Raw genomic sequence first — 25,847 nt, 5'->3', positions numbered from 1 at the left:
TGTCTTCGATGCGCCACTCACAAGGCCATTCGTCCAAACTCGTCTTGGAGCGTGATCACCTGCTCCGATAAATCATCGTCATCATCATCAGCATCACCGTCATCACCACCATCACCACCACCACCATCATCATCCTCCTCCCCTCCACAGCGGTCGCCACGGCAACGCCGCCCTCCCCCACCCTCCGCAGCCGGGCCCCTCCCCCCGGCTGGTTGCCGGGCAACGCCGCGTTGGTTGCCGTGGCGATGGCTGCAGCCGTTGCCGTGGCGACAGAGGCGGGGCCGGTGGAGCTTGAGGAGGTGCAGCACGTTCTGTAGCTGGGCCCTGAGCGCGTGGCTGCCTTCAACAGACTGGGGATTACATTGGGGATTACTTTGGGGATTACATTGGGGATTACATTGGGGATTACTTTGGGGGTTACATTGGGGATTACTTTGGGGGTTACTTTGGAGATTACATTGGGGGTTACTTTGGGTGAATACCATATATTACATTGGGGATTACTTTGGGGATTACATTGAGTGAACACCATAGATTACATTGGGGATTATTTTGGGGGTTAGTTTGGGGATTACTTTGGGGATTACATTGAGGGGTGCAGCACGTTCTGTAGCTGGGCCCCGAGCGCGTGGCTGCCTTCAACAGACTGGGGATTACATTGGGGATTACTTTGGGAATTACACTGGGGATTACTGTGGGGATTACATTGGGGGTTACTTTGGGGGTTACATTGGGGATTACTTTGGGGGTTACTTTGGAGATTACATTGGGGGTTACTTTGGGTGAATAACATATATTACATTGGGGATTACTTTGGGGATTACATTGAGTGAACACCATAGATTACATTGGGGATTATTGTGGGGGTTAGTTTGGGGATTACTTTGGGGATTACATTGAGGGGTGCAGCACGTTCTGTAGCTGGGCCCCGAGCGCGTGGCTGCCTTCAACAGACTGGGGATTACATTGGGGATTACTTTGGGGATTACACTGGGGATTAAATTGAGTGAATAACATAGATTACACTGGGGATTACTTTGGGGATTACATTTGTGATGCAGCACGTGCTGTAGCTGGGCCCTGAGCGCGTGGCTGCCTTCAACAGACTGGGGATTACATTGGGGATTACATTGGGAATTACATTGGGGATTACTGTGGGGATTACATTGGGGATTACTTTGGGGGTTACATTGGGGATTACTTTGGGGGTTACTTTGGAGATTACATTGGGGGTTACTTTGAGTGAATAACATATATTACATTGGGGATTACTTTGGGGATTACATTGAGTGAACACCATAGATTACATTGGGGATTATTTTGGGGGTTAGTTTGGGGATTACTTTGGGGATTACATTGAGGGGTGCAGCACGTTCTGTAGCTGGGCCCCGAGCGCGTGGCTGCCTTCAACAGACTGGGGATTACATTGCGGATTACTTTGGGGATTACACTGGGGATTAAATTGAGTGAATAACATAGATTACACTGGGGATTACTTTGGGGATTACATTTGTGGTGCAGCACGTGCTGTAGCTGGGCCCTGAGCGCGTGGCTGCCTTCAACAGACTGGGGATTACATTGGGGATTACATTGGGGATTACATGGGGGAGGGGGGGGGGGTACTTTGTGTGAATAACATAGATTACATTGGGGATTACTTTGGGGATTACATTGGTGGTGCAGCACGTTCTGTAGCTGGGCCCTGAGCACGTGGCTGCCTTCAACAGACTGGGGATTACATTGGGGGTTACATAGGGGATTACTTTGGGGATTACATTGGTGGTGCAGCACGTTCTGTAGCTGGGCCCTGAGCGCGTGGCTGCCTTCAACAGACTGGAGGATTACATTGGGGATTACTTTTGGGGTTACACTGGGGATTACATTGAGTGAATAACATAGATTACACTGGGGATTACTTTGGGGATTACATTGAGGAGGTGCAGCACGTTCTGTAGCTGGGCCCTGAGCGCGTGGCTGCCTTCAACAGACTGGGCATTACATTGGGGATTACATTGGGGATTACATTGGGAATTACTTTGGGGGTTACGTGGGGAATTACTTTGGGGATTACATTGGGGGATGCAGCACGTTCTGTAGCTGGGCCCTGAGCGCGTGGCTGCCTTCAACAGACTGGGGGGGATTACATTGGGGATTGCTTTGGGGATTACTTTGGGGATTACATCGGGGGCTACATCGGGGTTTCATTGTGTGACATGGGGGTTATATTGGGGATTACATTGATTACACTGGGGATTACATCGGATGACACGGGGACAACATTGTAGATTACATTGGGGATTACATTGGGAATTGTACAGGGGATTACTTTGGAAATTACATTGGGTGTTACATTGGTGGTGCAGCACGTTCTGTAGCTGGGCCCTGAGCGCGTGGCTGCCTTCAACAGACTGGGGGGGATTACATTGGGGATTACTTTGGGAATTACACAGGGGATTACTTTTGGGAATGTATTAGGGGGTTACATATGGGATTACTTTGTGGATTACATTGGTGGTGCAGCACGTTCTGTAGCTGGGCCCTGAGCGCGTGGCTGCCTTCAACAGACTGGGTATTACATCGGGGATTACTTTGGGGATTACATCGGGGGTTTCATTGTGTGACATGGGGATTATATTGGGGATTACATTGAGGATTACACTGGGGATTACATCGGGTGACATGGGAACAACATCGTAGATTACATTGGGGATTGCTTTGGGGATTATATTTGGAATTGCACCGGGGATTACTTTAGGGATTACATTGGAGGTACAGCACGTTCTGTAGCTGGGCCCTGAGCGCGTGGCTGCCTTCAACAGACCGGGGATTACATTGGAGATTACTTTGGGGATTATATCGGAGATTACACAGGGGATTCCATTGGGTGAATAACATGATAGATTACATTGGGGATTACTTTGATGGCTGCATCGGGGATTACTTTGGGGATTACTCCGGGGGTTACATTGGGAGTTACATTGGGGATTACATCGGGGATTACATTGGGGTTACATTAGAGTTAGGTTAGGATTAGACGATGACTACATTGGGATTGTACCATAATTATTTTGGGATTACATTGGGGATTACATTGACATTGCACACTTATTACATTGGGGATTACTTTGGGGATTACACTGGTGCAGTTTGAGGAGGTGCAGCACGTTCTGTAGCTGGGCCCTGAGCGCGTGGCTGCCTTCAACCGACTGGGGATTACTTTGGGGATTACTTTGGGGACTACATTGGGATTGTGCCATAATTATGTTGGGATTACATTGAGGATTACATTGGCATTACACACTTATTACATTGGGGATTACATGTGGATTACATTGACATTACAATGGTGAATTTGCATTTGGATTACAATCCCGATTGTTAGTGGGTGGCTGAGTGGGGGGCTGAGTGGGTGACTGAGTGGGTGAGTGGGTGAGTGAGTGAGTGGGTGGGTGAGTGAGTGAGTGGGTGAGTGAGTGGGTGAGTGGCTGAGTGGGTGGCTGAGTGGGTGAGTGAGTGAGTGAGTGGGTGAGTGGGTGAGTGGGTGGGTGAGTGAGTGGGTGGGTGAGTGAGTGGGTGAGTGAGTGAGTGGGTGAGTGAGTGGGTGGGTGAGTGAGTGAGTGGGTGAGTGAGTGGGTGAGTGGCTGAGTGGGTGGCTGAGTGGGTGAGTGAGTGAGTGAGTGGGTGAGTGGGTGAGTGGGTGGGTGAGTGAGTGGGTGGGTGAGTGAGTGGGTGAGTGAGTGAGTGGCTGAGTGGGTGGCTGAGTGGGTGAGTAAGTGGGTGAGTGAGTGAGTGGCTGAGTGGGTGACTGAGCGAGTGAGTGAGTGGGTGGCTGAGTGGGTGGCTGAGTGGGTGACTGAGTGACTGATTGGGGTGACTGAGTGGGGTGGCTGAGTGGGTGGCTGAGTGGGGTGGCTGAGTGGGTGACTGAATGGGTGACTGAGTGACTGAGTGGGTGACTGAGTGACTGATTGGGGTGGCTGAGTGGGTGACTGAGCGGGTGACTGAGTGACTGATTGGGTGACTGAGTGGGTGAGTGAGTGGGTGACTGAGTGGGTGAGTGAGTGGGTGAGTGGCTGAGTGGGTGGCTGAGTGACTGAATGGGTGACTGAGTGGGTGAGTGAGTGGCTGATTGGGGTGACTGATTGGGGTGACTGATTGGGGTGACTGAGTGGGGTGGCTCGCCTGCCCAGCCACGAATGGAATGTCTCTCAGGTTGAGGTGGTAGTGGCCGTGCAGGCCCTCAGCCTGAGCAGGCTCCTAGGCAAGAGAGGAGGCGGGGAGAGACACGGGGGTTTCGTAACGCAGTGTGCTAACCGCTGCACCACCGCTCCCAACACCCACAACAACAACCGCCAGTCGCCGCTAAGTGCCGCTGACCTCGAGGCTGACACGTGATGGTGGCAGCAGGTGCCACGGGTCCACCGACTGAGACGACCGGCTCATCCACACACACACAGATCCAGGAACCCACTGACCCACCCACCCACTCACTCACTCACCCACCCACTCACTCACTCACCCACCCACCCACTCACCCACTCACCCACAAACCCACCCACCCACAGCACAAACCCACACACACACACAACCACCCACACACACACAAACCCACCCACCCACCCACACACAAACCCACCCACAAACCCACCCACCCACTGACCCACCCACCCACCAACCCACTCACCCACCCACACACACACACGCACACACATCCAGAAACCCACTGACCCACCCACCCACCCACTCACCCACCCACCCACAAACCCACCCACAAACCCACTGACCCACCCACCCACCCACAGCACAAACCCACCCACATAGCCACGCACCCACACCCACCCACCCACACACAAACCCACCCACACACAAACCCACCCACACACAAACCCACCCACACACAAACCCACCCACAAACCCACCCACAAATCCACCCACCCACAAACCCACCCACCAAACCCACCCACCCACAAATCCACCCACACAAACCCACCCACAAACCCACCCACCCACAAACCCACCCACACACCCACCCACAAACACACCCACCCACAAACCCCACCCACCAACCCACCCACAAATCCACCCACCCACAAACCCACTCACCAACCCACCCACAAACCCACCCACCAACCCACCCACCCACAAACCCACCCACCCACAAACCCACCAACCCACCCACAAACCCACCCACCCACAAACCCACCCACCAACCCACCCACCCACAAATCCACCCACCCAAAAACCCACCCACCAACCCACCCACCCACAAACACACCCACACACAAACCCACCCACCAACCCACTCACTCACCCACCAACCCACCCACCCACAAACACACCCACCAACCCACAAATCCACCCACACAAACCCACCCACAAACCCACCCACAAACCCACCCACCAACCCACCCACCAACCCACCCACAAATCCACCCACCCACAAACCCACCCACCAACCCACCCACCCACAAACCCACCCACCAACCCACCCACAAACCCACCCACCAACCCACCCACAAACCCACCCACCCACAAACCCACCAACCCACCCACAAACCCACCAACCCACCCACAAACCCACCCACAAACCCACCCACCAACCCACCCACAAACCCACCCACCCACAAACCCACCCACCCACAAACCCACCCACCAACCCTCCCACCCACAAATCCACCCACCCACAAACCCACCCACCAACCCACCCACAAACCCACCCACCCACAAACCCACCCAACCACAAACACACCCACCCACCCACTCACCCACCAACCCACCCACCCACAAATCCACCCACCCACCCACAAACCCACCCACCCACAAACCCACCCACCCACTCACTCACCCACCAACCCACCCACCCAAAAACACACCCACCTACCCACTCACTCACCCACCAACCCACCCACCCACCCACCAACCCACCCACAAACCCACCCACCAACCCACCCACCAACCCACCCACCCACAAACCCACCCACCCACAAACACACAAACCCACCCACCCACTCACCCACCAACCCACCCACCCACAAACCCACCCACCCACAAACCCACCCACCCACAAACCCACCCACCCACTCACCCACCAACCCACCCACCCACAAACACACCCACACACAAACCCACCCACCCACTCACTCACCCACCAACCCACCCACCCACAAACCCACCCACTCACCCACCAACCCACCCACCCACAAACACACCCACACACAAACCCACCCACCCACCCACTCACCAACCCACCCACAAACCCACCCACCCACCCACTCCCTCACCCACCAACCCACAAACCCACCCACCCCACAAACCCACCCACCCACTCACCCACCAACCCACAAACACACCCACACACAAACCCACCCACCCACTCACTCACCCACCAACCCACCCACCCACAAACCCACCCACCCACCCACTCACTCACCCACCAACCCACCCACCCACAAACACACCCACCCACCCACACAACCACCCACAAACCCACCCACAAATCCACCCACCAACCCACCCACCCACACACAAACCCACCCACACACAAACCCACCCACCAACCCACCCACAAACCCACCCACCCACAAACACACCCATACACAAACCCACCCACCAACCCACCCACAAACCACCCACCCACACACACACAACCACCCACACACCCACCCACCAACCCACCCACCAACCCACAAACCACCCACCCACCCACCTTCGCCGGCTTCACCTTCCTGGCCTTGACCTTCGACCCAGAGCTCCCCTTGACCTTGACCTTTGCCCCCGGGTCACGAGGTCTCGGGGGAGGAGACAGCGCACGAAGGAGGAGTCGGTTACTCCTCACTCCGGACTCCAGCTGAGAGAGACACGATGACCCACTGACCCATTGACCCACTGACCCATCCACCCATCCACCCACCGTCCCATCCACCCACCGACCCATCCACCCATCCACCCATTGACCCACGCACCAACCCATCCACCCATTGACCCACCCACCGACCCATCTCCCCACCGACCCATCCACCCACCCACCCACCGTCCCATCCACCCACCGTCCCATCCACCCACCCACCGTCCCACCCACCGACCCATCCACCCACTGACCATCCACCCACCGAGCCATCCACCCACCGTCCCATCCACCCACCGACCCATCCACCCATCCACCCATTGACCCACCCACCAACCCATCCACCCATTGACCCACCCACCGACCCATCTCCCCACCGACCCATCCACCCACCCACCCACCGTCCCATCCACCCACCGTCCCATCCACCCACCCACCGTCCCACCCACCCACCGACCCACCCACCCACTGACCATCCACCCACCGAGCCATCCACCCACCGAGCCATCCACCCACCGTCCCATCCATCCACCCACCGTCCCATCCATCCACCCACCGTCCCAACCACCCACCGTCCCACCCACCCACCCACCGTCCCATCCACCCACTGCCCCACCGACCCAGACACCCACTGACCATCCACCCACTGACCATCCACCCACCGAGCCATCCACCCACCGAGCCATCCACCCACCGTCCCATCCATCCACCCACTGTCCCAACCACCCACCGTCCCACCCACCCACCCACCGTCCCATCCACCCACTGCCCCACCGACCCATCCACCCACTGACCATCCACCCACCGAGCCATCCACCCACTGACCATCCACCCACCGTCCCAACCACCCACCGACCCACCCACCCACCGTCCCATCCATCCACCCACCGTCCCACCTCCCCACCGACCCCCCCACTCCCCCCACTCCCCCCACCTTGGCCGTGATCTCCGCCGTCCGCCGCCTCTCCCTGCGCTCCTCCTCCAAGAGCCGCTCCAGTTCGGCCAGCCGGGCCTGAAGACGCTCGCCAGCAAGCCACCAAATCACCAAACCACCAAACCAAACCACCAAACCCTCAAATCACCAAACCACCAGATCACCAAACCACCAAATCACCAAACCACCAAATCACCAAACCACCAGATCACCAAACCACCAAACCACCAAACCTCAAATCACCAAACCACCAAATCACCAAACCAAACCACCAAACCCTCAAATCACCAAATCACCAGACCACCAAATAACCAAGCCACCAAATCACCAAACCACAAAATCACCACACCACCAAATCACTAAACCACCAAACCCTCAAATAACCAAATCACAAAACCACCAAATCATCAAACATCCAAATCACCAAACCAACCAAATCACCAAACCCTCAAATCACCAAACCACCAAATCACCAAACCACCAAATCACCAAACCCTCAAATCACCAAACCAACAAATCACCAAACCACCAAATCACCAAACCACCAGATCACCAAACCACCAAACCACCAAACCCTCAAATCACCAAACCCTCAAATCACCAAACCACCAAATCACCAAACCAAACCACCAAACCCTCAAATCACCAAATCACCAGACACCAAATAACCAAGCCACCAAATCACCAAAACCACCAAAATCACCACACCACCAAATCACTAAACCACCAAACCCTCAAATAACCAAATCACCAAACCACCAAATCATCAAACATCCAAATCACCAAATCACCAAACCACCAAATCACCAAACCAACCAAATCACCAAATCACCAAACCCTCAATCACCAAACCACCAAATCACCAAATCACCAAACCACCAAACCCTCAAACCACCAAACCAACAAATCACCAAACCACCAAATCACCAAACCACCAAATCACCAAACCAAACCACCAAACCCTCAAATCACCAAACCACCAAATCACCAAATCACCAGACCACCAAATAACCAAATCACCAAAATCACCACACCACCAAATCACTAAACCACCAAACCCTCAAACCACCAAACCCTCAAATAACCAAATCATCAAATCACCAAACCACCAGATCACCAAACCACCAAACCCTCAAATCACCAAATCACCAGACCACCAAATAACCAAGCCACCAAATCACCAAACCACCAAAATCACCACACCCACCAAATCACTAAACTACCAAACCCTCAAAATAACCAAATCACCAAACCACCAAATCATCAAACATCCAAATCACCAAACCAACCAAAAATCACCAAATACCAAACCCTCAAATCACCAAACCACCAAATCACCAAACCACCAAACCCTCAAATCACCAAACCACCAAACCAACAAATCACCAAACCACCAAATCACCAAACCACCAAATCACCAAACCACCAGATCACCAAATCACCAAACCCTCAAATCACCAAACCAAACCACCAAACCCTCAAATCACCAAATCACCAGACCACCAAATAACCAAGCCACCAAATCACCAAAACCACCAAAATCACCACACCACCAAATCACTAAACCACCAAACCCTCAAATAACCAAATCACCAAACCACCAAATCATCAAACATCCAAATCACCAAATCACCAAACCAACCAAATCACCAAACCCTCAAATCACCAAACCACCAAATCACCAAACCCTCAAATCACCAAACCAACAAATCACCAAACCACCAAATCACCAAACCAAACCACCAAACCCTCAAATCACCAAACCACCAAATCACCAAACCACCAAATCACCAGACCACCAAATAACCAAACCACCAAATCACCAAAATCACCACACCACCAAATCACTAAACCACCAAACCCTCAAACCACCAAACCCTCAAATAACCAAATCATCAAATCACCAAACCACCAAAACATCAAACATCCAAATCACCAAACCAACCAAATCACCAAACCACCAAATCACCAAACCACCAAACCCTCAAATCACCAAACCACCAAATCACCTAACCAACAAATCACCAAACCACCAAATCACCAATCCACCAAATCACCAAACCAACAAATCACCAAACCAACAAATCACCAAATCACCAAACCACCAAAACCACCAAATCACCAAACCACCAAATCACCAAACCACCAAACCACCAAATCACCAAACCACCCGGCACACGTGGACCAAGAGTGCTGCTGCCAACTTAACGTCTCACACTCGGACTCGCTCACTCGCTCACCACCCGCTCACCACCCGCTCACTCTCACACACCCACTCACTCACCCACTCACTCACTCAATCACCCACCCACTCACTCTCACACAACTCTCACCCACCCACTCACCCACTCACTCACCCACCCACTCACTCTCACACACTCTCACCCACTCACCCACTCACCCACCCACCCACTCACCCACTCAATCACCCATTCACTCACTCACCCACTCACTCACTCACCCACCCACCCACTCACCCACCCACTCACTCACCCACTCACCCACTCACCCACTCACCCACCCACTCACACCCACTCACCCACCCACTCACTCACTCACCCACTCACTCACTCACTCACCCACCCACTCACCCACCCACTAACCCACTCACCCACTCACCCACTCACCCACCCACTCACCCACTCACTCACTCACCCACTCACTCACTCACCCACCCACTCACCCACCCACTCACTCTCACACACTCTCACCCACTCACCCACTCACCCACCCACCCACTCACCCACTCAATCACCCACTCACTCACTCACCCACCACCCACTCACCCACCCACTCACTCACCCACCCACTCACCCACTCACCCACCCACTCACCCACTCACCCACTCACTCTCACCACTCACCCACTCACCCACTCACTCACTCACTCACCCACTCACCCACTCACTCACTCACTCACCCACCCACTCACCCACTCACCCACTCACCCACTCACCCACCCACTCACTCACCCACTCACTCACTCACCCACCCACTCACCCACCCACCTCACCCACTCACCCCACCCACCCACTCACTCACTCACCTCACCCACTCACTCACCCACCCACCCACTCACCCACTCACTCACCCACTCACTCACCGACCCACCCACTCACCCACTCACTCACCCACTCACCCACTCACCCACCCACTCACCCACTCACCCACTCACCCACCCACTCACCCACTCACTCTCACCCACTCACCCACTCACTCACTCACTCACCCCTCACTCACCCACTCACTCACCCACTCACTCACTCACTCACTCGATCCCACCCACCCACTCACCCACCCACTCACCCACTCACTCACTCACCCACTCACTCACTCACCCACCCACTCACCCACTCACCCACCCACCCACTCACTCACTCACTCACCCACTCACTCACCCACCCACCCACTCACCCACTCACTCACCCACTCACTCACCCACTCACTCACCCACCCACCCACTCACCCACTCACTCACCCACTCACCCACTCACACCACCCACTCACCCACTCACCCACTCACCCACCCACTCACCCACTCACTCTCACCCACTCACTCACTCACTCACCCACTCACTCACCCACTCACTCACCCACCCACTCACCCACTCACCCACTCACCCACCCACTCACCCACTCACTCACTCACCCACCCACTCACCCACCCACTCACCCACTCACCCACCCACCCACTCACTCACTCACTCACTCACCCACTCACTCACCCACCCACCCACTCACCCACTCACTCACCCACTCACTCACCCACCCACCCACTCACCCACTCACTCACCCACTCACTCACCCACTCACCCACTCACTCACCCACTCACCCACTCACCCACCCACTCACCCACTCACCCACCCACTCACCCACTCACCCACTCACTCACCCACTCACTCACTCACCCACTCACCCACTCACTCACTCACTCACCCACTCACCCACTCACCCACCCACTCACCCACTCACTCACTCACCCACTCACTCACTCACCCACCCACTCACCCACCCACTCACCCACTCACCCACCCACCCACTCACTCACTCACCCACCCACCCACTCACCCACTCACTCACCCACTCACTCACCCACCCACCCACTCACCCACTCACTCACCCACTCACCCACTCACCCACCCACTCACCCACTCACCCACTCACCCACCCACTCACCCACTCACCCACCCACTCACTCTCACCCACTCACCCACTCACTCACCCACTCACTCACCCACTCACTCACTCACCCACTCACTCACTCACCCACCCACTCACCCACTCACCCACCCACCCACTCACTCACTCACTCACCCACTCACTCACCCACCCACCCACTCACCCACTCACTCACCCACTCACTCACCCACCCACCCACTCACCCACTCACTCACCCACTCACCCACTCACCCACTCACCCACCCACTCACCCACTCACCCACTCACCCACCCACTCACCCACTCACCCACTCACTCACCCACTCACCCACTCACTCACCCACTCACTCACTCACTCACCCACCCACTCACCCACTCACCCACTCACTCACCCACTCACTCACTCACCCACTCACTCACTCACCCACCCACTCACCCACCCACTCACCCACTCACCCACCCACCCACTCACTCACTCACTCACCCACTCACTCACCCACCCACCCACTCACCCACTCACTCACCCACCCACCCACTCACCCACTCACTCACCCACTCACTCACCCACTCACCCACTCACTCACCCACTCACCCACTCACTCACCCACTCACTCACCCACTCACCCACTCACTCACCCACTCACCCACCCACTCACCCACCCACCGTGCCAGGCTAGGTGCACCTCACCTGCGCCCTGTGTTGCGAGTTGATCAGCAGCCGCTGCTGCATCTCCAGCTGCTCCACGCGCCCCCCACTCGCTCCTAGTGGCCCCCCACTCGCTCCTAGTGGCCCCCCACTCGCTCCTAGTGGCCCCCCACTCGCTCCTAGTGGCCCCCCACTCGCTCCTAGTGGCCCCCCACTCTCTCCTAGGGGCCCCCCACCCGCTCCTAGGGGACCCCCACTCGCTCCTAAGAGCCCCCCACTCCCTCCTTGTGGCCCCCCACTCACTCCTAGTGGCCCCCCACTCGCTCCTAGTGGCCCCCCACTCCCTCCTAGGGGCCCCCCACTCGGTCCAAGTGGGTCCCCACTCGGTCCTAGTGGCCCCCCACTCCCTCCTAGGGGCCCCCCACTCGCTCCTAGGGGCCCCCCACTCGCTGGGCTTCCTCTCAATGGGACCTGAAAAGAGAGTGGTGAGTAGTGGTGAGTAGTGGTGAGTGTAGTGGTGAGTAGTGGTGAGTAGTGGTGAGTGTAGTGGTGAGTAGTGGTGAGTAGTGGTGAGTGTAGTGGTGAGTAGTGGTGAGTGTAGTGGTGAGAGTAGTGGTGAGTAGTGGTGAGTAGTGGTGAGAGTAGTGGTGAGTAGTGGTGAGTAGTGGTGAGAGTAGTGGTGAGTAGTGGTGAGAGTAGTGGTGAGTGTAGTGGTGAGTAGTGGTGAGTAGTGGTGAGTGTAGTGGTGAGTAGTGGTGAGTAGTGGTGAGAGAAGTGGTGAGTAGTGGTGAGTGTAGTGGTGAGTAGTGGTGAGTGTAGTGGTGAGTGTAGTGGTGAGTAGTGGTGAGTGTAGAAGTGGGTGAGTGTAGTGGTGAGTAATGGTGAGTGTAGTGGTGAGTAGTGGTGAGTGTAGTGGTGAGTAGTGGTGAGGTAGTGGTGAGTGTAGTGGTGAGTTGGTGAGTAGTGGTGAGTGTGGAGTAGTGGTGAGTAGTGGTGAGTAGTGGTGAGTGTAGTGGTGAGTGTAGTGGTGAGTAGGTGGTGTAGTCCGGTGGAGTGTAGTGAGTGTGTGAGTGTAGTGGTGAGTAGTGGTGAGAGTAGTGGTGAGTAGTGGTGAGTGTAGTGGTGAGTAGTGGTGAGTGTAGTGGTGAGTAGTGGTGAGTGTAGTGGTGAGTAGTGGTGAGTGTAGTGGTGAGAGTAGTGGTGAGTAGTGGTGAGAGTAGTGGTGAGTAGTGGTGAGTGTAGTGGTGAGTAGTGGTGAGAGTAGTGGTGAGTAGTGGTGAGTGTAGTGGTGAGTAGTGGTGAGTGTAGTGGTGAGTGTAGTGGTGAGTGTAGTGGTGAGTAGTGGTGAGTGTAGAAGTGGTGAGTGTAGTGGTGAGTAATGGTGAGTGTAGTGGTGAGTAGTGGTGAGTGTAGTGGTGAGTAGTGGTGAGTAGTGGTGAGTGTAGTGGTGAGTAGTGGTGAGTAGTGGTGAGTGTAGTGGTGAGTAGTGGTGAGTAGTGGTGAGAGTAGTGGTGAGTAGTGGTGAGTGTAGTGGTGAGTAGTGGTGAGTGTAGTGGTGAGTAGTGGTGAGTAGTGGTGAGTGTAGTGGTGGAGTAGTGGTGAGAGTAGTGGTGAGTAGTGGTGAGTGTAGTGGTGAGTAGTGGTGAGTAGTGGTGAGTGTAGTGGTGAGTGTAGTGGTGAGTAGTGGTGAGTGTAGTGGTGAGTAGTGGTGAGTGTGGTGGTGAGTAGTGGTGAGTGTGGTCGTGAGTGTAGTGGTGAGTAGTGGTGAGTGTAGTGGTGAGTAGTGGTGAGTGTAGTGGTGAGTAGTGGTGAGTGTAGTGGTGAGTGTAGTGGTGAGTAGTGGTGAGTGTAGTGGTGAGTGTAGTGGTGAGTAGTGGTGAATAGTGGTGAGTAGTGGTGAGTGTAGTGGTGAGTAGTGGTGAGTGTAGTGGTGAGTAGTGGTGAGTGTAGTGGTGAGTAGTGGTGAGTAGTGGTGAGTGTAGTGGTGAGTAGTGGTGAGTAGTGGTGAGTGTAGTGGTGAGTAGTGGTGAGTAGTGGTGAGTGTAGTGGTGAGTAGTGGTGAGTAGTGGTGAGTAGTGGTGAGTGTAGTGGTGAGTAGTGGTGGGTAGTGGTGAGTGTAGTGGTGAGTAGTGGTGAGTGTAGTGGTGAGTAGTGGTGAGTGTAGTGGTGAGTGTAGTGGTGAGTAGTGGTGAGTAGTGGTGAGTGTAGTGGTGAGTAGTGGTGAGTGTAGTGGTGAGTGTAGTGGTGAGTAGTGGTGAGTAGTGGTGAGTGTAGTGGTGAGTAGTGGTGAGTAGTGGTGAGTAGTGGTGAGTGTAGTGGTGAGTAGTGGTGAGTGTAGTGGTGAGTAGTGGTGAGTAGTGGTGAGTGTAGTGGTGAGTGTAGTGGTGAGTAGTGGTGAGTGTAGTGGTGAGTGTAGTGGTGAGTAGTGGTGAGTGTAGTGGTGAGTAGTGGTGAGTGTAGTGGTGAGTGTAGTGGTGAGTGTAGTGGTGAGTAGTGGTGAGTGTAGTGGTGAGTAGTGGTGAGTGTAGTGGTGAGTAGTGGTGAGTAGTGGTGAGTGTAGTAATGAGTAGTGGTGAGTGTAGTGGTGAGTAGTGGTGAGTAGTGGTGAGTGTAGTGGTGAGTAGTGGTGAGTGTAGTGGTGAGTAGTGGTGAGTGTAGTGGTGAGTAGTGGTGAGTGTAGTGTGAGTAGTGGTGAGTAGTGGTGAGTAGTGGTGAGTGTAGTGGTGAGTAGTGGTGAGTAGTGGTGAGTAGTGGTGAGTGTAGTGGTGAGTAGTGGTGAGTAGTGGTGAGTGTAGTGGTGAGTAGTGGTGAGTAGTGGTGAGTGTAGTGGTGAGTAGTGGTGAGTGTAGTGGTGAGTAGTGGTGAGTGTAGTGGTGAGTGTAGTGGTGAGTAGTGGTGAGTAGTGGTGAGTGTAGTGGTGAGTAGTGGTGAGTGTAGTGGTGAGTGTAGTGGTGAGTGTAGTGGTGAGTAGTGGTGAGTGTAGTGGTGAGTAGTGGTGAGTGTAGTGGTGAGTAGTGGTGAGTAGTGGTGAGTAGTGGTGAGTGTAGTGGTGAGTGTAGTGGTGAGTAGTGGTGAGTAGTGGTGAGTGTAGTGGTGAGTAGTGGTGAGTGTAGTGGTGAGTAGTGGTGAGTGTAGTGGTGAGTAGTGGTGAGTGTAGTGGTGAGTAGTGGTGAGTAGTGGTGAGTAGTGGTGAGTGTAGTGGTGAGTAGTGGTGAGTGTAGTGGTGAGTAGTGGTGAGTAGTGGTGAGTGTGGTGAGTAGTGTGAGTGTAGTGGTGAGTAGTGGTGAGTAGTGGTGAGTGTAGTGGTGAGTAGTGGTGAGTGTAGTGGTGAGTAGTGGTGAGTAGTGGTGAGTAGTGGTGAGTGTAGTGGTGAGTAGTGGTGAGTAGTGGTGAGTGTAGTGGTGAGTAGTGGTGAGTGTAGTGGTGAGTAGTGGTGAGTGTAGTGGTGAGTAGTGGTGAGTAGTGGTGAGTAGTGGTGAGTGTAGTGGTGAGTAGTGGTGAGTGTAGTGGTGAGTAGTGGTGAGTAGTGGTGAGTGTAGTGGTGAGTAGTGGTGAGTAGTGGTGAGTGTAGTGGTGAGTAGTGGTGAGTAGTGGTGAGTAGTGGTGAGTGCAGTGGTGAGTGCAGTGGTGAGTGTAGTGGTGAGTAGTGGTGAGTAGTGGTGAGTAGTGGTGAGTGTAGTGGTGAGTGTAGTGGTGAGTAGTGGTGAGTAGTGGTGAGTAGTGGTGAGTGTAGTGGTGAGTAGTGGTGAGTAGTGGTGAGTGTAGTGGTGAGTAGTGGTGAGTGTAGTGGTGAGTGTAGTGGTGAGTAGTGGTGAGTAGTGGTGAGTGTAGTGGTGAGTGTAGTGGTGAGTAGTGGTGAGTAGTGGTGAGTGTAGTGGTGAGTAGTGGTGAGTAGTGGTGAGTGTAGTGTGAGTAGTGGTGAGTAGTGGTGAGTGTAGTGGTGAGTGTAGTGGTGTGTAGTGGTGAGTAGTGGTGAGTGTAGTGGTGAGTAGTGGTGAGTAGTGGTGAGTGTAGTGGTGAGTAGTGGTGAGTGTAGTGGTGAGTAGTGGTGAGTGTAGTGGTGAGTAGTGGTGAGTAGTGGTGAGTGTAGTGGTGAGTAGTGGTGAGTAGTGGTGAGTAGTGGTGAGTGTAGTGGTGAGTAGTGGTGAGTGTAGTGGTGAGTAGTGGTGAGTAGTGGTGAGTGTAGTGGTGAGTGTAGTGGTGAGTAGTGGTGAGTAGTGGTGAGTAGTGGTGAGTGTAGTGGTGAGTAGTGGTGAGTAGTGGTGAGTGTAGTGGTGAGTAGTGGTGAGTAGTGGTGAGTGTAGTGGTGAGTAGTGGTGAGTATTGGTGAGTGTAGTGGTGAGTAGTGGTGAGTGTAGTGGTGAGTAGTGGTGAGTATGGTGGTGAGTGTGGTGGTGAGTAGTGGTGAGTAGTGGTGAGTGTAGTGGTGAGTAGTGGTGAGTAGTGGTGAGTAGTGGTGAGTGTAGTGGTGAGTAGTGGTGAGTAGTGGTGAGTAGTGGTGAGTGTAGTGGTAAGTAGTGGTGAGTAGTGGTGAGTAGTGGTGAGTGTAGTGGTGAGTAGTGGTGAGTAGTGGTGAGTGTAGTGGTGAGTAGTGGTGAGTGTAGTGGTGAGTAGTGGTGAGTAGTGGTGAGTAGTGGTGAGTGTAGTGGTAAGTAGTGGTGAGTAGTGGTGAGTAGTGGTGAGTGTAGTGGTGAGTGGTGGTGAGTGTAGTGGTGAGTGTAGTGGTGAGTGTAGTGGTGAGTAGTGGTGAGTAGTGGTGAGTGTAGTGGTGAGTGTAGTGGTGAGTGTAGTGGTGAGTAGTGGTGAGTAGTGGTGAGTAGTGGTGAGTAGTGGTGAGTAGTGGTGAGTAGTGGTGAGTGTAGTGGTGAGTAGTGGTGAGTAGTGGTGAGTGTAGTGGTGAGTGTAGTGGTGAGTAGTGGTGAGTAGTGGTGAGTGTAGTGGTGAGTAGTGGTGAGTAGTGGTGAGTGTAGTGGTGAGTAGTGGTGAGTGTAGTGGTGAGTGTAGTGGTGTGTAGTGGTGAGTAGTGGTGAGTGTAGTGGTGAGTAATGGTGAGTAGTGGTGAGTGTAGTGGTGAGTAGTGGTGAGTGTAGTGGTGAGTAGTGGTGAGTGTAGTGGTGAGTAGTGGTGAGTAGTGGTGAGTGTAGTGGTGAGTGTAGTGGTGAGTAGTGGTGAGTAGTGGTGAGTAGTGGTGAGTGTAGTGGTGAGTAGTGGTGAGTGTAGTGGTGAGTAGTGGTGAGTAGTGGTGAGTGTAGTGGTGAGTGTAGTGGTGAGTAGTGGTGAGTAGTGGTGAGTGTAGTGGTGAGTAGTGGTGAGTGTAGTGGTGAGTAGTGGTGAGTAGTGGTGAGTGTAGTGGTGAGTAGTGGTGAGTAGTGGTGAGTGTAGTGGTGAGTAGTGGTGAGTATTGGTGAGTGTAGTGGTGAGTAGTGGTGAGTGTAGTGGTGAGTAGTGGTGAGTATGGTGGTGAGTGTGGTGGTGAGTAGTGGTGAGTAGTGGTGAGTAGTGGTGAGTAGTGGTGAGTAGTGGTGAGTGTAGTGGTGAGTAGTGGTGAGTAGTGGTGAGTGTAGTGGTAAGTAGTGGTGAGTAGTGGTGAGTAGTGGTGAGTGTAGTGGTGAGTAGTGGTGAGTAGTGGTGAGTGTAGTGGTGAGTAGTGGTGAGTAGTGGTGAGTGTAGTGGTAAGTAGTGGTGAGTAGTGGTGAGTAGTGGTGAGTGGTGGTGAGTGTAGTGGTGAGTAGTGGTGAGTGTAGTGGTGAGTGTAGTGGTGAGTAGTGGTGAGTAGTGGTGAGTGTAGTGGTGAGTGTAGTGGTGAGTGTAGTGGTGAGTAGTGGTGAGTAGTGGTGAGTAGTGGTGAGTAGTGGTGAGTGTAGTGGTGAGTAGTGGTGAGTAGTGGTGAGTAGTGGTGAGTGTAGTGGTGAGTAGTGGTGAGTGTAGTGGTGAGTAGTGGTGAGTAGTGGTGAGTGTAGTGGTGAGTAGTGGTGAGTAGTGGTGAGTAGTGGTGAGTGTAGTGGTGAGTAGTGGTGAGTAGTGGTGAGTAGTGGTGAGTGTTTTTACCTCTCTCTGATGCATCATCACTGAGAGGTACCGCAGCTGTTTCTGTAGCAGCTCAGTCTGCATCTCCGCTGCACGCAACACAGTTACCATAGTTACCATAGTTACCACACAATTACCATAGTTACCATAGTTACCACACAATTACCACAGTTACCACAGTTACCACAGTTACCATAGTTACCATAGTTATCATAGTTACCATAGTTACCACACAGTTACCATAGTTACCATAGTTACCATGGTTACCACAGTTACCACAGTTACCAGAGTTACTATAGTTACAACACAGTCACCATAGTTACCATAGTTACCACACAGTTACCATAGTTACCACAGTTACCACAGAGTTACCATAGTTACCACACAGTTACCATAGTTACTACACAGTTACCATAGTTACGGCAGAGTTACCAGTTACCACAGAGTTACCATAGTTGCCACAATTACCACAGTTACCATAGTTACCACATAGTTACCATAGTTACCACACAGTTACCATAGTTACCACACAGTTACCATAGTTACCGCAGAGTTACCAGTTACCACAGAGTTACCAGAGTTACCAGAGTCACCATAGCTACCAGAGTTACCATAGTCGCCACAATTACCACAGTTACCATAGTTACCACATAGTTACCATAGTTACCACACAGTTACCATAGTTACCACACAGTTACCATAGTTACCACAGAGTTACCAGTTACCACAGAGTTACCACAGAGTTACCAGAGTCACCAGGTTACCAGAGTCACCATAGTCACCATAGTTACCAGAGTTACCACACAGTTGCCACAATTACCACAGTTACCATAGTTGCCACATAGTTACCATAGTTACCACTATGGTAACTGTATAGTACCTTGGTTACTACCGTGGTTACGCGTGATGGTTACTGTGGCTATGCGTGGTGGTTACCGTGGTTACCGTGGTTGTTACCATGGTTACCGTGGTTACGCGTGGTGGTTACCATGGTTACCGTGGTTGCGCGTGATGGTTACCATGGTTGCGCGTGGTGGTTACCGTGGTTACGTACGGTGGTTACCGTGGTTACCGTGGTTGCGCGTGATGGTTGCCATGGTTACCGTGGTTGCGCGTGGTGGTTGCCGTGGTTATGTGCGGTGGTTGCAGTGACTACGCGTGGTGGTTGCCGTGGTTGCCGTGGTTACCGTGGTTGTTTCCATGGTTACCGCGGTTACGTGTGATGGTTACCGTGGTTACCATGGTTGTTACCATGGTTACCCCCCTCCTCCAAGTGGCGTCTCCCCACCCCCCTCTCCAACTCCAGAAGTCGAATCTTCTCCTGCAGACTCCGCAGTGCCGACATCACCGCTACAACAACAACAATAACAACATTAACAATAACAACAATAACAACAATAACAACATTATTAACATCATTAACATTAACATCATTAACATCAACATTAACAACAACAATAACAACACCATTAACAACAACAACAACAATAACATCAACAACATTATTATTAACATCAACAACAACAATAACATTAACATCATCATTAACAACAACATTAACATTAACATCATTAACATCATTATTAACATCATTAACAACATCAACAACATCAACAACATTAACATCAACAACAACATCACTGCTACAACAACAACAACAATAACATTAACAACATTAACAACAACAACAATAACATTAACATCAACAACAACAATAACATCATTAACATTAACATCAACAACAACATCAACAACATCACCGCTACAACAACAACAATAATAACATCATCATTAACAACAACAACAACATTAACAACAACAATAACAACAACAACATTAACAACAACAACAATAACATCATCATTAACAACAACAACAACATCAACATTAACAACAATAACAACAACAATAACAACAACATTATTAACATTAACAACAACATCAACAACAACAACAATAACATCATTAACATCATCATTAACAACATTAACAACAACAACAATAACAACATCATTAACAACAATAACAACATTATCATTAACAACAACATTAACAACAACAACATCAACAACAATAACAACAACATCATTAACATCATCATTAACAACATCAACAACAACAACATTATCAACATTATTAACATCATTAACATCATTAACATTAACAATAACATCATTAACATCATTAACATCACCGCTACAACAACAACAACAACATCACCGCTACAACAACAACAACATCAACATTAACAACAACATTAACATCATCATTAACATTAACAACATTAACATCAACAACAACATCATTAACAACAATAACAACATCACCGCTACAACAACAACAACATTAACAACAACATTAACATCAACAACATCAACAACATCATTAACAACAACATCATTAACAACAATAACAACATCAACAACAACAATAACAACATTAACAACAACATTAACAACAATAACAACAATATCACCGCTACAACAACAACATTAACATCAACAACAACAATAACATCATTAACAACAACAACATCACCGCTACAACAACAACAACAACGTTAACAACAACAATAACAACAACAACATTAACAACAACAATAACAACAATATTAACATCAACAACATTAACAACAACATCACCGCTACAACAACAACAACAACATCAACATCATTAACATCATTAACATCAACAACATTAACAACATCAACAACAACAACATTAACATCAACAACAACAACATCACCGCTACATCAACAACAACATCATCACCATCATTAACATCATTAACAACAACATCATCAACATCAACAACATCATCATCATCATTAACAACATTAACATCAACAACATCACCACCAACAACAACATCACCGCTACAACAACAACATCACCATCAACAACATCACCACTAGAACATCAACAACATCAATCACCATCAACATCACCACTACAACATTAACAATAACATCAACACCATCACCATCAACAACATCAACATCATCACAATCAACAACATCACCATCAACATCAACAACATCACCGCTACAACATCAACAACATCATCACCATCAACAACATCAACATCATCACCATCAACAACATCACCATCAACATCATCACCATCAGTGTATAGTGTAGTGTATAGTACTGTATAGTGTATAGTAGTGTAGTGTATAGTGGTGTATAGTAGTGTAGTGTATAGTAGTGTATAGTGTAGTGTATAGTAGTGTATAGTGTAGTGTATAGTGTAGTGTATAGTGTAGTGTATAGTGTAGAGTGTAGTGTATAGTGTAGTGTATAGTGTAGTGCATAGTAGTGTAGTGTATAGTGTAGTGTATAGTAGTGTATAGTGTAGTGTATAGTGTAGTGTATAGTGTAGAGTGTAGTGTATAGTGTAGTGTATAGACGTGTAGTGTATAATGTAGTGTATAGTGTAGTGTATAGTGTTAGTGTATAGTATAGTGTATAGTAGTGTAGTGTATAGTGTAGTGTATAGTGTTAGTGTATAGTATAGTGTATAGTCGTGTAGTGTATAATGTAGTGTATAGTGTAGCGTATAGTGTAATGTAGTGTATAGTGTAGTGTATAGTGTAATGTAGTGTATAGTGTAGTGTATAGTGTAGTGTATAGTGTATAGTGTAGTGTATAATGTAGTGTATAGTGTATAGGCTGAACGTTGAGATGTACAAGTGGCACGGGGTGGTGACCAACGAGATCTGAACTGGTCTGATCAGGGCTTGACAGCTACGATGCTGCTGATGCTGCTGATGCTGCTGCTGATGCTGCTGCTGATGCTGCTGCTGCTGCTGATACTACTGCTGATGATGATGATGATGCCGCTGATGAGCCTGCTGACGACGTTTGAGCTGTTCCTGTCATCACCTCGGCTGTCACTCTCGGGCAGCGAGACTCTGCCGGGAGCGGTTGCCGTGGAGACGAAGGGTCGCCGTGGCAACGAGGAGAACGGCGTCTCCATGGCGACCTGGGTACCCGCCGGGGGGGGGGGTCACACGGAGACACGTGGGGGTCACGCAGCTAATTTTTTATTTATTAAATATATAAAATTTACTTAGCTGCTGCACGGCTGATTTTTATCGGACAAGTCACCTTGGCACATCACGAATGACGTCAGCTCAGCCACGTGGCTGATATCATCATCATCAACAACATCATCAACAACATCATCACGTGGACAAATACTTCTAAACGCATTGAGGTACACAGAGACTCACGCGTGCACATACTCAGAGGCGCATAGAGACCCATACTCATAGAGACCCATATTCATAGAGACCCATACAGACCCACAGAGACCCATACTCATAGAGACCCATACTCATAGAGACCCATATTGATAGAGACCCATACTCATAGAGACCCATACTCATAGAGACCCATACTCATAGAGACCCATATTCACAGAGACTCATATTCACAGAGACTCATACAGACCCACAGAGACCCATACTCATAGAGACCCATACTCATAGAGACCCATACTCATAGAGACCCATACTCATAGAGACCCATACAGACCCACAGAGACCCATACTCAGAGACCCATACAGACCCATACTCAGAGACCCATACAGACCCACAGAGACCCATACTCATAGAGACCCATACAGACCCACAGAGACCCATACTCATAGAGACCCATACAGACTCACAGAGACCCATACTCATAGAGACCCATACAGACCCACAGAGACCCATATTCACAGAGACCCATAAAGACCCACAGAGACACATATTCACAGAGACCCTTACCCAGAGACCCATACTCATAGAGACCCATACAGACTCACAGAGACCCATACTCAGAGACCCATACAGACCCACAGAGACCCATACTCATAGAGACCCATAAAGACCCACAGAGACCCATATTCACAGAGACACATATTCACAGAGACCCATAAAGACCCACAGAGACACATATTCACAGAGACCCTTACCCAGAGACCCATACTCATAGAGACCCATACAGACCCACAGAGCCCCACACTAAAACTAAGCTAAGTTAACGTCACCAGGTGTAAGACCCCACTGAGCTGAAGTGTAGATATTTTATCAGACAAGCGACCTGGCCATCACGGATGATATCAGCTCAGCCTCGTAGCTGATATCATCATCACTGGGATCGAACCCACGACCTCCTCTATACCAGGCAAGGAAGCTAACATCGCCACTCTGACGACAACGGAGACAACCGAGTGAGTCGGTGTGGGTGAGTGAATGGGTGAGTCGTGAGTGTACGAGTGAGTGAATGATTGAGTGGGTGAGTGACTGGATGAGCGAGTCGGTGAGTAAGTGAATGAGTGTGTGAATCGGTGAGTTCGTGGGTGGGTCGGTGAGTGTGTGAGTTGGTGAGTGAGTTGGTGGGTGGGTCGGTGTGTGTGTGAGTTGGTGAGTGAGTGTGTGAGTGAGTGGGTAAGTGGATGAGTGAGTGTGGGAGTTGGTGAGTGAGTTGGTGATCTGGTGGGTGGGTCGGTGAGTGTGTGTGTGAGTTGGTGAGTGAGTTGGTGAGTGAGTGTGTGAGTGAGTGGGTAAGTGGATGAGTGAGTGGGTGAATGATTGAGTGTGTGAGTGGATCGGTGAGTCGGTGAGTGGGTGAGTCGGTGGGTGGGTGAGTGAACCATTGAGTGAGTGAATCATTGAGTGAGTGAGTGAATGAGTCGGTGAGTGAGTGAATGAGTCGGTGAGTGAGTGAGTTAGTCGGTGGGCGGGTGTGAGCGAGCCTGTGCGAGTCTCTCTCCGCGGTGGAAGTCACCCAATAGCAGCGACTGAGCACCATACATACTACCACCACCACTGCTATTACATCAACTTATCTGTACAATGTAAATTGACCTCCCTGATTACTAGGCCTGAGGCCTAGTAAACTCGCCGAGCCCCCCCTCCCTCGCCTGGATTCCCGGCCGGGGATCGAGTCACCTCGGGCGGCGGGCGCGCTGCCTGACCGGGGTCTCGGGAGCATTTCAACCAAACATTTTGGTATTGTGAACTTTGGCGTTATGCGCTCGTTTGCAGCTCCTCCTCGTGAGCGACATCGTCCTTTGTTGATTATCCGAAGCGACGATTAATTAAAACTCAATGCGCAGCTCGGGCCTAGTTACCACCCCCCCCCCCCCCATATCCGAGATCCCCGACGTTTCCTGGATTCCCCACCGGGATCGAGGCACCTTGAGCGGCGGGGCGCGGCGGTACGGGGCGGGGGGGTCTCGGGAATATTTAAACCGACAATTTAGTCGTAATAATTTAATTGCTCAATCAAAGTCCTCATAACCCTAAAAAAAACACATCTATTATGGATATCGGTCGCGAAAGCCTACGTCCTCATAGAAAGCTGGTAATTGTTGATAATTATCAACAATCTCTACTGCATATCACCTGTCCCGTTACAGAACGCGTATCAAATAATAATAACAAAAAACAGCCTCACGCCTTATTTGCGCGTTTCCCGCTGTAAATAAACAACGCCCGAGAATCTAAGGTCGCGTTTTAAATTATCTTTAAAAAAAAAAATCGACTTTGTAAAGTCCCTCAACGTGAGAGATGCGGTCGATCGAGGCCTAGTCCCCTAACGGCCGTGAGGCGCCGAGATCAACGACCTCGCCTGGATTCCCCGCCGGAATCGAGGCACCACAGGCGGCGACCGTGCGGACTCGGCGCCCGCTCGGGGTATTTAATTTTCTTTTTTTATTGATGTTGTTATATTAAAACTACGTCATTGTTGTAGACGAATGAGTTACTCACTTGTTTGGGGCTCCTCGTGAGGGACATGGTCGTTCAAATTCCCCTCATTTATCTCTTAAATGTTGAAATAAATTACAGCTGGCGGTTGGCGGGCATTTTGCCGTTTGAAACCGCGTTGCTATGGGAGCCGCGTGACGTCATCACGCACGCCGACGTCCCCACAGGGGGAGGCAGCCGAGTGACGTCATCACGCACGCCGACGTCCCCACAGGGGGAGGCAGTCTAGTGACGTCATCACGCACGCCGACGTCCCCACAGGGGGAGGCAGTCGTGCGACGCCATCACGCACGCCCCAACGGGGGAGCTAGTGGTGCGACGTCACCACGCAGTAAAGTGACGTCACCACGCACGCCGACGTCCCCGTGGGAGGCAGTCGAGTGACGTCATCACGCACGCCGCATCTACAGCATCATCAGTAGCATAATCAACATCAAGATCAGCATCACCAACATCAGCATCAAGATCAGCATCAACAT

General features: G+C 51.2%; 1 protein-coding gene across 1 annotated transcript; it reads right to left on the bottom strand.

The window, feature by feature from the left end:
* Positions 1-17: 17 nt before the first annotated feature.
* LOC142906995 (uncharacterized) lies at positions 18-25,847 on the bottom strand. The gene is made up of 9 exons (XM_076055889.1): positions 25,372-25,847; positions 22,495-22,594; positions 19,840-19,959; positions 18,631-18,698; positions 12,625-13,053; positions 7,779-7,856; positions 6,707-6,847; positions 4,183-4,257; positions 18-350 (listed from the first exon to the last, which is right to left on the bottom strand). Exons 1-9 carry the CDS (start codon positions 25,396-25,398, stop codon positions 18-20), a joined length of 1,371 nt encoding a protein of 456 aa, XP_075912004.1. The 5' UTR covers positions 25,399-25,847.

The sequence above is a fragment of the Petromyzon marinus genome, chromosome 73, assembly GCF_048934315.1.
Source record: "Petromyzon marinus isolate PM22_M1 ecotype Great Lakes invasive population chromosome 73, UKy_Petmar_22M1.pri1.0, whole genome shotgun sequence".
In the NCBI taxonomy this organism is placed as follows: Eukaryota; Metazoa; Chordata; class Hyperoartia; order Petromyzontiformes; family Petromyzontidae; genus Petromyzon; species Petromyzon marinus.
This window is presented reverse-complemented; position numbering and strand designations above follow the sequence as displayed.